The 17,818-nt window shown below is 38.2% G+C and overlaps 1 protein-coding gene across 2 annotated transcripts in view; it reads left to right on the forward strand.

Moving 5' to 3' along the window:
• The window catches only part of SKAP2 (src kinase associated phosphoprotein 2), a 158,165-nt gene that overhangs the window by 119,302 nt on the left and 21,045 nt on the right, over positions 1-17,818 (forward strand). For both annotated transcript variants that reach the window (XM_045006748.1, XM_045006749.1), the window contains one exon: positions 15,782-15,856. In XM_045006748.1, the coding sequence (XP_044862683.1) occupies positions 15,782-15,856 (75 nt within the window). The remainder of the gene's footprint in view (positions 1-15,781; positions 15,857-17,818) is intronic.

Here is a 17,818-nt window from a genome sequence, read left to right on the forward strand (position 1 = left end):
AAAAAATCTGTTACCTTCTCAAAGAAGGAGGTCAGATTGGTTTGGCACGATCTACCTTTTGTAAAACCATGTTGTATTTTGTCCCAATTACCATTGACCTCAATGTCCTTAACTACTTTCTCCTTCAAAATTTTTTCCAAGACCTTGCATACTACAGATGTCAAAGTAACAGGCCTATAGTTACCCAGATAACCTTTTTTCTCCTTTCTTAAAAATAAGAACTGTGTTAGCAATTCTCCAGTCATACAGTAGAACCCCTGAGTTTACAGATTCATTAAAAATTCTTGCTAATGGGCTTGCAATTTCATGTGCCAGTTCCTTTAATATTCTTGGATGAAGATTATCTGGGGCCCCCAATTTAATCCCATTAAGCTGTTCGAGTTTGGCTTCTACCTCAGATGTGGTAACATCTACCTCCATATCCTCATTCCCATTTGTCATCCTACCATTATCCCTAAGCTCCTCATTAAAGACTGAGACAAAGTATTTATTTAGATATTGGGCCATGCCTAAATTATCTTTAACCTCCACGCCATCCTCAGTGTTTAGCGGTCCCACTTCTTCTTTCTTTGTTTTCTTCTTATTTATATGGCTATAAAACCTTTTACTGTTGGTTTTAATTCCCTTTGCAAGGTCCAACTCTACATGGCTTTTGACCTTTCTCACTTTATCTCTACATGTTCCTATCTCAATAAGGTAGCTTTCCTTGCTGATCCCTCCCATCTTCCACTCCTTGTAGGCTTTCTGCTTTTTTCTTAATCACCTCTCTGAGATGCTTGCTCATCCAGCTTGGTCTACAACTCCTGCCTATGAGTTTCCCCCCCTCTTTTTGTGCTCCTTTAGCTCTGCCTCCTTTGCCCCTCCCTGGCTGGGTGTTCTGAGTTCCAACTAGCTATCTGGGGCACTTCCCCTTCTGCCTTCTAGACTACGTGAAGATGCTCAGTACAAGAAATGGAGAGTAAAGATGAAACTTCTCCTGGAACTTGCTTGGATGCTCAGGTTAAAACACCATGACCACGGCCACCACCAGCATCTGTCCTAATCATGGAGGGCAGAGAAGGGTTTCTTAACTTTTCATCTGACCTAAACAATAGAGAAGAATGCTTTCTACACTCCAAAAGATGTTCTAAGCAGGAGGGTGTAGAAGAAATTATCTCAGACCCCTTTGCCAAACCAAGATGTGGGGAGAGAAAAGAAGTACATCTTCCTCACAACAACATCCTCTTCCACTCAGCATTCCCTGGATTCTGCCTTTCCACCTACCCCCAGGGCCTTGCAAGTGTTGATATTTCACTAGGACACACAGCTTATTGTGCCTTATTGCTTAATCAAGGAATGGCAATTCATATACCAAAGTCACTAATGAATTCTGGCATTTCTGTGGCACTCAGAGGTTTTTGAAATGACGATTTTGACCAAAGCACATTGAGCCCTTTCATAATACAGTTCATTTTTTTCAGTAGTGGTCTTGAGTGAAGGCTGTATTTAAAGCTGACTCCTTGTCTGAAGAGGATATTATGGGAATATTAGTATAGTTTTGAAACTTGGGAATTCAGCACTTGAGAAATCAGCTGAATAGTTTAAACCAGTAACTAGAATGGTAACAGTCTATTAGCCCATTGAAGACTTGGTTTTCAGTGGAATTCAATTTGTAATGTCTGCTGGCAGGTGGTATAGGCTGGTTGGGAGGGATACAAAAGAGGAAAACTAATCTCTTGATCTATTAACCCATTTTCTTCTTTCTTTAATAGCATATACAAATGCATATTTACCACAGGGGCATCGTTTTTCTGGCTCACTTTAGTAAGAGTATGTTTAATAGATAGTGTGATTATTCAGGTAGAGTCAAGATCATTGCCGCTGCCAAAGACATGCTAATTTACAAACCGTCCCTGCAGGATTCTGCAGGAAAAGACAACTTTTGCTGCTTTCAGCAAGCTAAGGTAGGCTAGTTTGCTTAGAGAGAACAATTAAAGGAAAACTCAGTTTAAAACAACAAAAACAAAAGTTGACACTGAAATTCTTTGCTGAAGTTAAGTAATTAATAGTCTGATAAATTAATCAATTCTCTATATTTTTTGACATGATAAATATGTATTGTAGCCTACAACTGACAGTGCAAACCTGAAAAAAATAACTTTAAGAATGAATATTACATAGAGCAAACCTATGCATCCTATCATACCAGGACATCCAAGATCTTTGGCTCAATAGAATTCTAAATGATGGGAGAAGAGTTGGGTTATTTTAGGCAGGCCATATTTTCAGCTTCCCAACCTGGAGAGCAGTGAAGGAAATGTTTTCCAGTTCTAAAAGGGTTCTGCTGGAATTTTGTTATTAGGCTTTTTAAAAATGCTTTGTGGTTTTTTCCATGCTGCCTCCATGCATGGGACAACTCCAGATGATGATGAAGAAGAAGAACTACTGCTGGTATAGCTGGCTCTATGCCACTCATTCCAAACTTCCCACACCAAGCACAGGGGCTCTTTGTGAGCAGGCCGGAAGTCAGGGAGTGGGGGCAGAGCTGGTGTCTACTGTTTCAGTAGTCCTGAGCCAACAGCACAGCCCCACAGAGAACTATTCTAGCATGTATAACTAAGAGCATGTCTTGGGCTGCTCTCAGTTACTTTTGAGGTTGATTTGGTGCATGTCTGGGCCAGGGATCAAGGGAATGGAAAGTTTGCCTTTCCACCTCACCTCCAATCTGAGACCTGTGCCAAGCAATACTGGCCACTGCTTGGATTCTGGCCAATAATTCTGTTTTGTAGTGTAGGTGAGACTTTAACCATATTTTGTAACCGGGGTAAAGCTTTGAGCAGGATAAGAAGTGTCTATACGTTTTGTACAGCTCTGAGCATATTCCAGCCACTTAAAATACTTACTATTTGGTTGGGTTTTGCTCCTGCCTTGGAATGATTTAAGCAAATTGTTTATATGTAATTATGTCTTCAGTTATATTTTTGTTGACGTGCTTAGGTGCTTCATCTAACAAACACCTTAACAATGAAACTGTTGTTATTGCACCAGTGTTTGATACCTTGTAAGAGTGTAAGCAATGTTGAACCTGTCCATTCCTTTTAGTCATTACTTGAAGCATCTGTGTATTAATAAAAAGGTGATACTCCCACTTATCCTGCCTAGGAAAGTAGCAAAGCTTGATACCTCCTGCTGCAATCTTTTTTGGATGTAGAGCTGTTTGGGTCTCAGAAGTAAATGAGCTTTACTGATGCATTCCACGATCTGTCAGTACAGAGGAATCAAAAACTAAAATATGACCTGTGTTCTACCTACATTTGAGGAGAAGCATGTCATGACTACATAGTGATGACTGTGTGTAAGGCTGATCTGTTACTTCATGAACCAGGATTCCTCCCTTACAGTCGTTTTGTATTTCCTTTCTCTAAGCACTAATGCTTGAGGATTTCACAACAAAAACAGTAAATGAAACCTTCTCATAAATCCGTCCCTCAGTTTTAAGTTTTCAAGGTAATGCACTGGGGATTACCTGTGTGTTCCCTGTTGATTTTGACGGGAGTTGTGTGGCTAAAATCCTGCACACTGCTTTGAAAACATAGAGGTTAGTGTCATGAAGTCCCAGTCACGGACTGCAACGGGGCAATCAACTCCTAAGATTAGAAAGACAAAGTGATCTTGTCTTGATACTGTTACAAGTGGATATGGGATTCTTCTTCACTTCTCGTGCTCACGTATTGTTTGCAGTGCTGATGCACTGTTAAACTGTTATTCTTTCCACCAGTGGCTGCATTTCAGCAATGGATCAAGTGGTTTCTGAATGTAAATAGTAAATCACTTTGTAAAATATCTGGACTATTTGGAGGTGAAAAGGGCAAATGTAAGATTATCATCATTCTGGAGATTAAAAATGAAGGTGAGTTTTAGAAAAAAGAACTTCTAGGAAGTATTCTGAACAATTTCAGTTGATATATATGGCAGGTGTGCACAATGAAGTCTTTCTTGGGAAAAAAATTAGTGAGGACAGTTCACCACGTAAAAGCAGTCCTTTTAAAATGGATCTCAGTGAGGACATTAAGATGCTTATTATTTGTTTTGTAGCTATTACATTATTCTTATGTATGGGAAATTTGCACCCTTTCTTCTCTAAAGAGTAAATTAAATTTACCAAATTTTTCAAAATATTTTATTGTGGTCACAAACAGTAAAATTAACATTACATTTATATGAGTAATAAGAAAGAGAAAAAAGTTGGTCATATGGCTCAGAAGCATACAAAATATACAGAAGCAGTGAAAAGCAATTATAAATGGCATATTAACAGAAAATAGTAAAGATTTTTTGTTTGAAATGTATGAAAGTTTAGTTTCGGAATCCATAATTTTCTAGAAACTACATAAATCTGGTGTCCGACGTGCCTGTGGTGTATATCAGAGGGCATAGCACAATGGATTTATCATCACGAGAATGAGCTTGAATCCAAAACATTGTCATGGTTTGGAGTTGAGAGACTCTCTCTGAATTTGTTGGTGACACTTTTTTATTTTGGGGCAGTACTTTCCTGAGCTTTTTTTTATTTTACCCTCCCAGATGTGCTTCCTGAGGATATTTCCCAGCAATTGTTGAATGCTTGTGGGTATACAAGAGTCATATATTAAGATGATTTTCGATTTAAAGCCCATGAATTCAGGAAGAAGTTAAGAGCCTTATGTCTGGGTCTTATCCTTTCTTCCTGGCAATCCCTCGGGCTAGATTTTTATCTGTGTAAACTGTCATCTGAGGATGACTCCATTTCTTTATCTTTACCTTGGTGATAAGCAGTAGGCATTAATGGATCTTCTCTCTCCCTTCTTCTCATCTGGTTGAGAGGAGGGAGCGGACCCAGCAGCCAAAATCCTGGTGGGTCTTTTGGAGAGTGCACAGATTGTCTCCTGCTTCTTGCTAGGTGATGTGCTTCTCAGCAGCAGACCCAGGGTTTTGTATTGAAAAATGCTCCCAATAAGCATTACTTTGATTCAGACTGCTCTTTTTGCCAGAGGTGTGCCCCAAAGCCCAAATGTCAGCAATAACTGGCATTTGGTATTGGTAACAATGTCATAAAACAATGTGACACTGAGTATATGAAAAGCCCTTACGTTGTATGACTGTTCACAGGTTCTATGACTTACCCTCATCCCAAAACAGTGTGTTTTGTGCATGGTCATATGATGCAGAAAACAATAAACCACATTGCATACACACAGTTTGTGATACTACCATAGCCTGTGACTACCAAACTTTGTTTTTAATTAATGTAGAACATCAAGATCATGGACACATGTCCAGTCTAGTAACACGCTCTGCCCATCCCCCCTCTTGCTATGGCTCATTTGCACTCCAAAGCATAGCAATGGCTCTCATATTAGTCCTTGATGGAAACTCCATACAGCTAAATTGAATTTTCTGCTTTTTATTACCTTTTCAGTGCTTTTGTAAAGCTCTGTTATTCTCTTAAACTCTATATGAATTTTACCAATTCCAAACCTGAATTTTTTTCTCAGTTTCAAATTTTGGGACTATTAAGTCAGGGGAGTTGGTATCCTATAACAATCACTGAATCTCAAGTGGTTAGTTTCTAACTCTACAACAGTAAATGAACTACGTGCACTGTTGAGTAAGAGTTTTTATTCATTCCACTGACTTGCATGCAAAACTTGCTTTGGCTTCAAAGTTCCATGCATAAAAAAGTGGTACATGGCCTGTATTTCTGAACAACTGTTATACCAAGTCATGTAAGTTCATGAAGGAAGGAGAATGTATAGCTGTGATCAGTTTGATGAAGGCTGAATTTTATGCCAGTATTTCTGAGGAGTAATAAAAATAAAAAAAACCCAATGTAGAGCAAAATCTACATTATCTGTTGGCATGTTCAAGCATGTTTACTTAAAATTTGAAGGTTTACGCTTGCATATCAAAAAGGAACCTACTTCAAATCCTGTAATTTGATGCTTAAGAAAATCTTTCAAAAACAAATTAACACACACCACATTCACACACATTCACTTTTTATTGAAATAAGATATTTTATTTCCAGCACTGATCAATCATTCTTTTTACTATTTCCTCTTCACCTACATTAAACCACTTTTGACACTATTGATTTGTAAAACCAATATGATGTGAACACTATGTGACAGAAGTTGTTTGTTATTAAGAGATAGAATCCCATCTCAGAGGAGCTTGTCATCCTGGAGAGACACAATCACACAAAGTAATTTTACTTGTATCATAGCTCTTTCACTGTTGACTACATTTTTGACAGCTGGTTTCATGTTAAATATTAACAACACTTTGTTTATGCATGAACATCTTCAGTGGGTTACCGACCTAAAGTTCCCTCTTATGAAAGCAAAGTAGTTTTCTTTATATCACTGTCCATATCTAATTAAGAAGCAATGCAATAATGCTAAAGCAAAGCATTGCAAACAAGTATCCCAGTAAGGGAGACATTTTACTAATCCTAAAAAATGAGAAATAGTTTTAGGTTGGTAGGTCATAGTCCGAGGTCTATTATACATATATTTATGATAGTAGAGATTCTGGGCCCACTCTGGTGCTTGTTTATCACTGCGATGAGCATGGTATACATATCTAGCTAAATCTGGGAGCCCATATTTTTTGAATTTCTGATTTAAGGCGTGCACGATTAGTCTGTTAATGCCACTGGATACTGTTGTTGAGAAACAATACATTCCTATAGCTGCTTTGGGATATCCTTGTTCAGCCTTCCTGGCTTCCATAAGGTTGGCATTAAAGAGAGACAGCTGACCCAGCCGGGTGCTCAAGTAAGAACCAGCAGAGCGGCCCACAAAGTCCATCTTACCCACCCAGATACTGTAGATATACATCCCTCCCCACAAGATTTCCCCAACCCTGATGACTCATTAGCATAAATCTCCCTCTCAATTTCCCCCCACCCCCACCCCTGAATGAACTTCTAATTGCCATAGGGACTGTCACTACTACATGCCTTCTCTCTCCCTTCCTCCTCTAAACTGAAGGAATTAAGCCAAGCAAAACATAATCAATAAGCAGGAGCCTTTCAACCAATTATAGCTATCCACCTTAAAGATAATTAAAATGTGTAGCTCGTGTCCCTTTTGAACTCTCACATTTAAGGGGATAGTGAGTAAAAAGGCACAAAAAAACCCACAAAAAAAACCCAAAAAATCTCACAGGGAGGAACCTGATTATGACATGACACCAAGGCTGAATATCTCATGACAAATTCAATAGATGACTGTTCTTATGGATCTGCTCAGGATTTCGTGGCTTCCAGGATACTCGTGAGATTATCCCAGCTGGTTTCTGAGTTAATTCTCTCACAACTGATTGCACTTTGGCTGTGGTATATGAAAAAAGATTGGAGATGGGGGAAATGGGTTGCTCCTTTGTCATAGACCAACCCTTGCCACCTTCAATTTGAGGTCAGATCACAGCTTTTCCTCAGGGAAAAAGGCCTTTTTTGGTAGTCCACTTTTGGAGGCTGATGGAACCTTAAGACTTCCAGATGGCTCTGAGTGAGAATAAAGTTCAGCCAACAGACCACTCTATCGGGGGTTTGACAGGATTAATAACAGTTTGTCTTCCTCCACTATTTATACAACGGTCCCATTTCTCTACCAGAGGCAATGGACACTAAAGGGTTATCAGGTTATTTCCCGCTATGGTTGGTTAAGTCTTTGTTTTTTCTTTTGTTGAGGAGCCTATAAACTGGTGTTTATGTATTTGGAAATGTTAATTAAGACTCTTGCTGAATTTCATATGTTTTTAACATGTTGAAAAAATTTAGAATAATGCTTTCAGCTATAATAGACACTAGATAAATACATAAACATTTTGTTATAGGATTTGCTACATTCTATAGAATTAGTTGTAGTAAGATCCAGGAAATTTGTATGGGAGGTCAGGGAAAAACGTAACAGTGATTTGTGGGACACTATAATTGAACTATTATACTGCACACACAAAAAATCAAGGTCTCTGCTCATTAATTTTCCGCTCAGTCTGCATTTTGGCTGATTTTGTTTGATTATGTATCATAATATAACAATGGGTTTATTTTGTCATTTAAGCCAGATAAAAGATTTTAGTAGAATTAGCTTCATGTAATTTGGTAATGTTGGCTTTAAACAACCAAAAAGGACATGTTGACTCCATTAAAATACCCAAAGGACGCATGCTGCTGATTTTTTTCCCCCACTGTGTTGTCAGTGGTCAATACAGAGAATGCAAAAGTGTCAGTTGCTTGAACATTTTTTAAGCAATTATAGCATCCAAGAGCCAGACTCGTCCTAGAGAAACATGCCAACAACTATATCATTTCCTTTCACTAAAGTGAAATTTGCTGAAATGACTAGCCTTGTTTTCTTCTAAATCCAGAAATGAAGTTGTTCAGAAAGGGGAGGACTACAAATTTGAATAAATTAACCCTACAAATTACTATAGAACTGATACTATGGTTTAAACAAGCTGCTTTCATGTATGTAAATATTATGTCAAGTCACATTTGTCACAATTAGGGTTATTTTGTTTTAAGGAATGGGTTTTAATCTAAGATCTTGCTGCTTATAAACTTTACATAATGTATGAAGACTTTCTGCTCTGTATTACTAATCTACAAATTTAAGCCACAGAAATGTAACCTATATATGTCTATCAAATAACTCTAGTGATAAGTTGCACTGCATGGTTTATTTGCATATTTGATTGCTATATCTGTTTATTCAGAGAATTGTTTATATTTATTGCATAGTATTTAATATCATGTATTTTAACAACAACTTAGAATCAAGGTTTATAAAAGGTCATGTTGAACACTTAAACCATTTTAATATCTGAGACCAAACAGATACAAAATCTTGGCTTCCTGTGCTTTATAGAAATAGTTCTATATCTCAATGAGAGGAATAATCTAATAACTTCCATAGAAAGGGGAAGAATATACATATTTAAGCTGTGTTTTTCTGCCTAAAATTGGAACATTTTTTCTAACTGTGTAAACATTGTGCTAAAAAAATCTTGTCTGGTATATCTGTAATTTTGCCCACTGTCTAGACTCTAGACACTACATACCAAGTTTGAAGCTGAAAGATGATTTTAGAGCTGGGGCCAAAATCAGGCTTTTATTGAAAAGTGAGGTAAAACCTTTACTTCGGAGAAGCTGCCATCCAGTTTTAAAAGCTTGGTCATCTAATCAAAGGACGAAGTCATATGGACAAAATTTTCAAAAGTGTTTCAGTGATTTAAGAGCCTAAATCACATTGGAACAGCAATGTGACTTAGGTCCCTAAGTCCCTTAGACACTTTTGAAAATTTTATTCTATATGAAGACCAGACTGTGCATTATATTATGAATTAGAATATTTTGTTCAGTTTTCTCAACAATTCTGAACAATTCCAGGCGATCCAAAGGGTGAAACTTCTTTGCTCAAATCAATCATTGAACAAAATGGGGCCTTGATAGAAAAGGAGGGAGAAGGGATGTTGGAAAACTAAGAGGGAAAACAGGTCTTCAGATCTCAAGCAAATATATGGTAGTGTGTGTCTGGATTTCCTGAAAGCATTTAAAAATTATGCATAACTGAGAAAACACAGCAAAGATCAAGTGAAACAGTGCACCACCTCAAAGCAACAGTGAAAGTTTTTGTCAAAAAAAGAAGCAAAAGCAGTTTTTTAAAATTTCTCTGAATTTCACATTTGAGAAAATAGGTGTCTCTACACCTTTCCCGTATTGTTCCCCTATTCCTTTGCCCAAAGAGAAAAATTTAAGCCCTGAGCCTTGTAAGCTTCATATTCCCCAGGCCATCAAAAACACAAAAACTTTTCATAAGAGGAGCTTTATACCCTGCCTTTTTGATAGGGGGAGGATTCCCTAATAGTGAATGGTCATGTAGTAACAATCTGTTTATAAACATGTCCTTATAGTACATCTCCCCACTCTCCTTCATGTGGAGGAAGACAGTGGCAAATTGAAGGAGGTGAAAAACAGCATGTGCAAGTGCATGAAAATGCAATGGCTTTCACCTTTTACAAATTCATTAAAAAATGTGATTTTTTTTACCCATTTCCTCCCCCTCTCCCAGTATTATACTATGTGGTTACTCTTCTGGTAACATAAGTATTATTTTAAACAATGAGCATACTATCTCATCTAAGCAATAAAAAAAACAGGTGTTTGATAATGTCTAATTGTAGACAGCTTCAGTCAGATTTAACCATACTTAAGTGTGTGTTACAGTGAGGACTGTGTTGTATGTGATCTTAGTGGGATTCTTTTTCTTAATTTAACCCAATCTTTGAATAATTAACTAATTTTCTATCTGTCTGCCTATGTACTTATATTACCCACTCCCCATCACCATACTATCAAAGGGCTTCAATAAGTGAATTTATCCTTGAAATACATTCCCTACCTCATGGGGTATCTATTTTTCTTATTATGCCCAACCATCATGTAGACTTTGGACCAAGTAACTCCCTGCATAAGTCCATATTCAGATAGGGGCCAGGAACCTTAGCTAGTTTGAACTGGTAGAATTTCTTGCAGATCATTCTGTTGGAGGGGAATAAAGACCCACCAAACCTACAGACATCCTTAGTTCCATGGAGAAGTTTTATGGATCCAAAGGATGAGTTTCTCACTCTAAGTCTGGCCCCTTTATACCCTAATTCCAGCTGGGGAAGGCTTCCTGAATTCAGAGGAATCAGGCTGCCTTCTGAGGACCCTCAAAGTCCTGGTGTAAGGCATGGTGGGGGGTGGAGCTACAGCACACAGTGCTGCAGCAATTCTATGCAGGGGTGTGGCCAATATGGTGGTCTGTGAGGGGTACCTTAACTTAGACAGGCCCCCAGAGCTATCTAAATTATGCTAGAGGTTCTCTGGTCCCCAGACTGGCCAGGATTGGGAGGATAAAAGGCATGTAAAGCCACCTAAGCTTTTGGGCGATGATTTCTGTGTTGAGATGGCTTGACCACCTCTGCTGCACCAAAAAGGTTTGAGACTAACCGTGCTGGAGATATCCTAAGATGTGCAGGAAACTTTTGTAGATCCCCTAGAAGCTGCAGTAACTCAGAAGCTTAATACCTCCACACTGCTCCTTGCACCCTCCCCTCGTCCCATAGCCTCTCTGGCTGTGGCAGCCACACAACCCTCTTTCTTCCACAGTGAGCTTTCTCAGTGCGGGGGGAGAACCATGCAAGGTAGTGCTGACTAAGCATCAGCTTCCATAAGGAAATCTGGGAGGAGAAGGGGAGGATACCACAAAGACTATCCATCCTTCTGACCTTATTCCTTCAGAAAGGGAGAGTACTAATCTCACAGAATGTAAGGGTAATAACTTCTGCAGGTCTTTGGGAAAGGATACAGTGTGTTAGAGCTATTTCTGCTTACTTCCTTGTAAACCAAGTGGTCCTTGGATTTGAGTCCTCACTGCTTATGCTAGTGCAGGGAGCGGCGGGGAGAAGAGGGGGAAAGGGAATGGGAGATATGGGCCTCAATTAAAGAAGATGAATATGCATTTAACTTGTTTGCATATTGCTCCTTCCTTTTGTTTATTCAAATCCTCCCCAAAACAAAAATATTTGTAAAAGTTAGATCTAGCTATTGTGAAACTGAATAGCTGGACAGACTTATGTTGCTTATTAGGGTAATAATCCATCTGTTACAGAGCAGGCTCAATTTGTAAAATTAAGTTTATAAATCGGGGAGAGAAAAGTACTTGTCTCTTTGCCACAGTAAGAATTTACTCTCTCTTTTTAGAGTTCCCATTTACAGTTACATGGGGTCATTTTAAGAAAAGGATAGATCCAGGAGAAATAATTCAGTCTCTCTCTCAAATAGGCTCTAAATAGGCCCTTATACCTTTACATTCCTATTGAGCAAATAAGCAACGGCTGTTCAGTTTCATCTGAGTTCTTCCTGTGTGTCTCTATCATCTGTACCTCGTGAAGACATTTTGATTTTTATTAATGTACTGTGGGGGGGTTTCCATAGGACAAGCTTATATGTTTGTAGCCTTTTGTCACCACAGTGAAATTTCAAACATGGATCTATTAGTATGCATTACAGACATCTAAATGCTTGAATAATTTTTAAAAATTAGTTCACTGCAGTATTTTTTTTAATCTGGACTGATCAAAACATCTCCCAACAATTCTTCTAACAATATGTGATTGGAATAATAACTTCACATGTTGTAGAATTCCATGCTGCAGCTGAGAGGCATGTAAATACAAGCTGCTTATTTGCAAGAAGCTTCCAGATTTACAATATGATTGCTATGGAAACCACATAATGAAAACCTTATAACCATCTGTGTGGTTTGATGGATTTTGCTGCATAGCTGAGCTGTTTTTGTTTACTATTATTAAAGTGTTGAATAGAATATATTAACCCACAAACTGTGATTATCCAGGGTATTAATTAATACTGGATAATGACAGTGTCTATATCAAATAACACAACACAATCAAATACTAGCTAATAATACTGCTATTAATATAAGAACTAATGTAGGTAAGTGGTTGACTATTATCAGTTTTTTGGTGGAATGCTGACTTTATACATATTTATCTTGGAGATTACCAATTCTGTTGCAGAAATGTATTATGCAAGCTACACTTTAATACATTTTTATATTCATATAATCTGATTCTCTCTTTGGGAAGAACAAAAAGGAAGAAAAATCAATTAGACTCATGTCTAAAAGTCAGATACTGTTGTATTTGTTGTATTTGCTTTAAATCATATGTGCAGGTAGAGCCATCTGTGTTTGGGGAATAGCTCTGGCAATCTCCTGGTAGTAATTTACATATTTAACTCACAGTGCAAAATTTTAGAATTCAGCTGTGAAATCTACAGGAATTATTAATTTTTTTTAATATTCGCAGTTCCTCCCTGATCTGTTACCAGAAAAAAAAATCTTTTAACTTTCTAGTAGTGGAGACATGCTGTAAGTGTGTCTATATTCTAGTCTCTGGGGATCCTCAAGCTATTGCTGTAGGCCCAGATGCATTTTTTTGCAACACATACGCAGCTCTTCTAGAGCTCTGGGTTTGATCAGAGCTCCTATTGATCTGGAGAGAGAAACTAGAGAGACACATCTCTTCCCAGCGTGAAGGATAGAAAGTGAGGGGCGAGAGGAAAGATTGAACTACGATTATTTTGAAAATCTCTGTGGCTCCCTGTGACACACTATCTTGATAATACAATGTACTTTTTGTCGTACTGTTTCTCCTCAATAATTGATATTGTATATACTATCTGTGCTATGCATTGCTGCAAACATTGCAACATAGTTTCTGACCAGTGTCTCTAGGCATTTGCGATTCCTGTTGATTACAAGAGGTCTCTCCCTGTTTGACATTGCTTCCAGGCCCAAAGTGCAATAAGTTGTATTTTAGGAGCTAAATGTCCTCTTTAAGCTCCCATGACCCAAGTCTGTTGGATCTAAAGCAATATTTAATTGACATGGAGAACCACTGGGGTTCTGAAGGAACTTGGGTTCAGGCTTTCTTTTCTCCTCTTACACTTCAAATACAAGTCTAGGAAATGACCACCATTTTTAAACGATGTTTCCCTTTTTTTAAAGGGAGAATTGTACTTATTTATGAACTTTGTTTGTGAACCGACAATATAGTGTTTATTTTTATAGGTACTCTGTCTTACTGTGGAAAAATTTCTCAAACCTGCACTGCTTTACCTTTCCCTTTTTAAATTAGAGAGAGGGAAGAGAAAAATACTTACTAAAATGGAATTCTTATCACTGAACCGATAAAGAGTAGCAGCATGGTATGAATATTCTTAATAAAAATAATTCTGCAATATTCAATATCAAAACTTATTTCTAGCAGTATATAATATGCTGTCTCTTACCTGGAATTGAGTGTTTATAGGAAGAGATAATGGATTATGGGTAGAAAAGATGACAGACAAAGGGGTAATATTGCTTGTATGCCATGGGATGAGTGCCTCCTGGTGCTCTTGAGAGTATATAAGGATACTTTTGTTACATTTTTTAGCATGCCCCACATGATGTAATGAAGTACTCAGTGTTGAACAAGTTTAAATATAGCAGATAGTCAGTCTCTCTCTCTCTCTCTCTTTTTTATGTGCTGTGCAGTAGCATCAGATTTACCACTTTCCATTGTTTTCTTGTTTTGTGTCCAAGTCACTGGAGAATGTCTCAACCAAACTTCTAACTAGTCAGTAGTTATTAGACAACAAAAACTACTGATTAACTGGCAGAGCAATAATACAAAGCTCCTTGAACAGTAAATCACATAACCATGGCTCCCATTATATTGTGTTTGGCAACCTATAGCCCCAGTCATGCAAGTAGCTCTGCATGTGCTTAACTTTAAGCGTGTGAGTGGTCCCACAGAAATCAACAGGTCTACTCCTGTGCTTAAAGTTAAACGTGTCTATTAAGTATTTGCAGAATTGAAGTCTGAATGTATAATGTGATGTGTATGAATGAACCTATACGTTTACAAAGTTATTAATGCAAACCAGACATGATCCCATGTTCATGCTGAAACTTACCCTCCTTGCCATCATAGAATGTTATGAAATTCTTACATAATCTGCTTGTGAAGAACATTTTAAAAGCCATGACTTTTATACTCATTGTTTATTAACAAAATATCAGATTAGTAGCTGTAATGGGTCCATGGTATTTAAAAGCAAACATTCTTATTATATTAGTACACATGTGTTAAATAGCAGCACAGAAATTGGACATGCCTAAAGTGCAGTTCTATTCTGAAAAGTGGCTGTGTCAATATAATACCTAGCGAGGGGATCTGTGTTGTCAGCTGTGCTGTTATAGAAACTATGATAAGGTTTTGGTTTTTAATTCATTTTACTCCTACAGAAAGAACACGGCTATGATAGAGAGAGTTAAAGTCCATTCCTTTTTATTCGTCATCAACAGAATTGTAAACTAAGGAGTTTATAGTAGTCCCTTCCTTGTACCTATATGAAGCAGAACCTGTATCTGGGAGGAGGAGGGTTCTAACTCTGTGTTGGCAAGAGAACAGGGTTGAGAGGCTCCATCAAGCTTTCTTCTCCTCCCTCCCAAACCATGGAGGAAAGCACAGTTAGTTGGTATGGTCTGAAACTGTATTAATATGGACTGTTCCCCCACCCATGCCCAGGTTATATATAACCTCTTCCCCCGACCCACTCCTTTTAGTGGTTCCCATGATCTGCCACAGTAGGTGGAGCCACTGAAAACAGAGCAGCTATGCTCCCATTGAGCAGGCAGGAGCCAATGCAGATGCATGGCACAGCAGAGGCAAAGAGACCCCATGTCTCCTGTGGAACCCCCAACTTTTTCTAGAGGCATGGGGCAGTGACAATCAGACCCCTCTGATGTAAGAATGAATAGCAAAGCCTGAATTTTCCCTAGCCTGGAATGATAGATGTAGCCAGGGGAGGATGGGACCCCAGTTCTGATTGTTCTAGAAGCCATTGAAAGATTGCAAAGGAGGAGCCCCAAAATGGGACTTTCAAGTCACTTTTCAGTGTCAAAGATGAATTCAGCAGTTCACAACTGAGTCTTTTTTAAGAGAGCTACCAGAGTGGTTAAAAACAAAAAACAATCAAGCCCTCAAACTTGTGTGGCAGTATGAAAACAGAAGAGTTTGGCTTCCAGCATTTACATTTTAGAAATATAGATAGTGTGATTGATTAACTGACGTGGGCTGTAATTCCTGTCAGTTAGCGGGTTCCTTCAGCATTTAATTTCTAATTGTCTATTTGCAGAAGAAGAAGAGAGTGCTCCTCCAAAGACTGAAGAGCCAAAGAAACTGAGCCAAGGGAGCACTAGCAATGTTTCAGGTAATTAAAATGTTTTTCTTTCTTCTGCAAATATTTCTTTACTTTTCTTTTCCAGTCTTTGCCTTTTGCTGTTGTAAACAATGTTTTCCCAGCTTCCAAAAGTTATGTTTCATCTGGGTATTTTATGGCAGTAAAACTGCTTAGCACCATTTAGGATGCATGAAAACCACTTGAGAAGGATTTATAAAGTAAGCCCATTTATACAAGGTATTCCTTCCTGAATTACTTTGTAATGACTCAATTAGCTTTCATTTCTGCACAAAGGAGATTTAGTTGCATAAATTAGCTTATCATCATTGAGGAAGTGTCACTGCTAAAGGACAGTTTATAGATACAACATGCAGTTGCTGTCAAACCTATAAGAATATAATATAGACATCTGTGTATACTTTGTGCTTGAGCAGAACAGACTTCTGCCATTCAGAGACTAACAGGGGACAACAAGTTGCCCAGGGGACTGGCAATGTAGACATCTCTGAAAAGGTCAACTTGACACAGGCTCTGACAATCGACCCAGAGCTCTGTCTTCTTTGATAAAAATCAGATAAACTTAAGACCGCTAATTGATCTGCAGCCTGTTTAAATGTTGGCCATGCATATCTTCATTGCATATGATTATCACAGAAAGCAAATGAATTGGGTAAGAAATGCCAGGGTCCAGTGACAGCAGCAAAAAAATTGGAAAAGGACACAAATGCCCGGGAAGGCTAAGAAGGATATTGTCTCTGCCTCAGCTTGGCAAACTGCCCTTGTGCTAATTGTCACTGGGACTGGAAAAATAACTGCATATACTATGTAAAGTCACATGGAGGGACAACTTTTCTCGACTGCAAGACATTTCCAGCTACGGTAAAAACAAGATATATCCCTGCCTCAAGGGCATGGTCCTTTTGATAAACCATCACTTTTTTGACCATAAAGTAGGGAAGACTTGCTTCTTATCAGGTCTTTACACCTCTTCACAGCTAAATGTCAGCCAACGCCAGATTTGCCGTGTCGTAACTGTGTCCTGCAGTGTAATGCAGTCTGGGGTCGCCTCCATCATATATACTGCACATCACTCTTCCAGTGCTGTCAGGGAAAGGGTGGATAAGGAGTGTGTGTTCAGGAAGTAGCTTTGCAGTACTCTTCCTACTGCAACATGTGGAGAGGAAACGGGGGGCCTGATTTCCTGACCCATACAGGAAAGCAGGAACAGGTTTCAGTAAAATGTTTTGGTTTCCTTTTCTTGGAAAGGAAATGAGGACTAGGTCATCAGATGTTGCTGGCATTGTGATCTACTAAAAATCATGCATAAAACAACATGACTCAATGAAACCTTAGTGTTAACAGTCATTTAGACATGCCAATAATTATAATACTGGATAGGGTCAATCCAATTATGAAGTGAGCAACAGATGTTTGTTATTCTCGTAAATATTTCAGCTCAAAGAAACTTTACTTTAATAACATCCTCTAGTGTAACCAAAATATTAGCACTTTAGTTTATGAACACAGCAGTCCCAATTTTTATGAGAACAGCTCTATAAATCTAACTAGGGTTCATACAGTATCCTTGAAATAAAGCGCCATCATAATTCTCCCCAGACATGAAATTCATTTCAGGTAATAGTTTTAACACCTGAGCGTAGCACTGAGCTCTGTTCTTCCCTAAACAATTAAATATATGACACAAGAAGTTTGTTTGCCATGTAGGGCAGTGAGTTGACAAGGGCATTTCTGTCTTTCCAGGCATCATATCATATGTACTTCTAAGTTATTCAAAAATGTCTGATGTTTTTCTAACAAATAATACACACAGAATACGGTACCTAAATCTCAATCAGTCTCAAGCACTACAAGAAAAACGATATCTTCCTTACCATCAGTAACTCATCTTCTGCACTTAACTAATTTTTCCTCTAATTATCTGATAGAGTGAATAGGTATATATTATGGAGAGATGCTAGACTTCCATTATGA

Source organism: Mauremys mutica, chromosome 2 (genome assembly GCF_020497125.1).
Source record: "Mauremys mutica isolate MM-2020 ecotype Southern chromosome 2, ASM2049712v1, whole genome shotgun sequence".
Classification (NCBI taxonomy): domain Eukaryota; kingdom Metazoa; phylum Chordata; order Testudines; family Geoemydidae; genus Mauremys; species Mauremys mutica.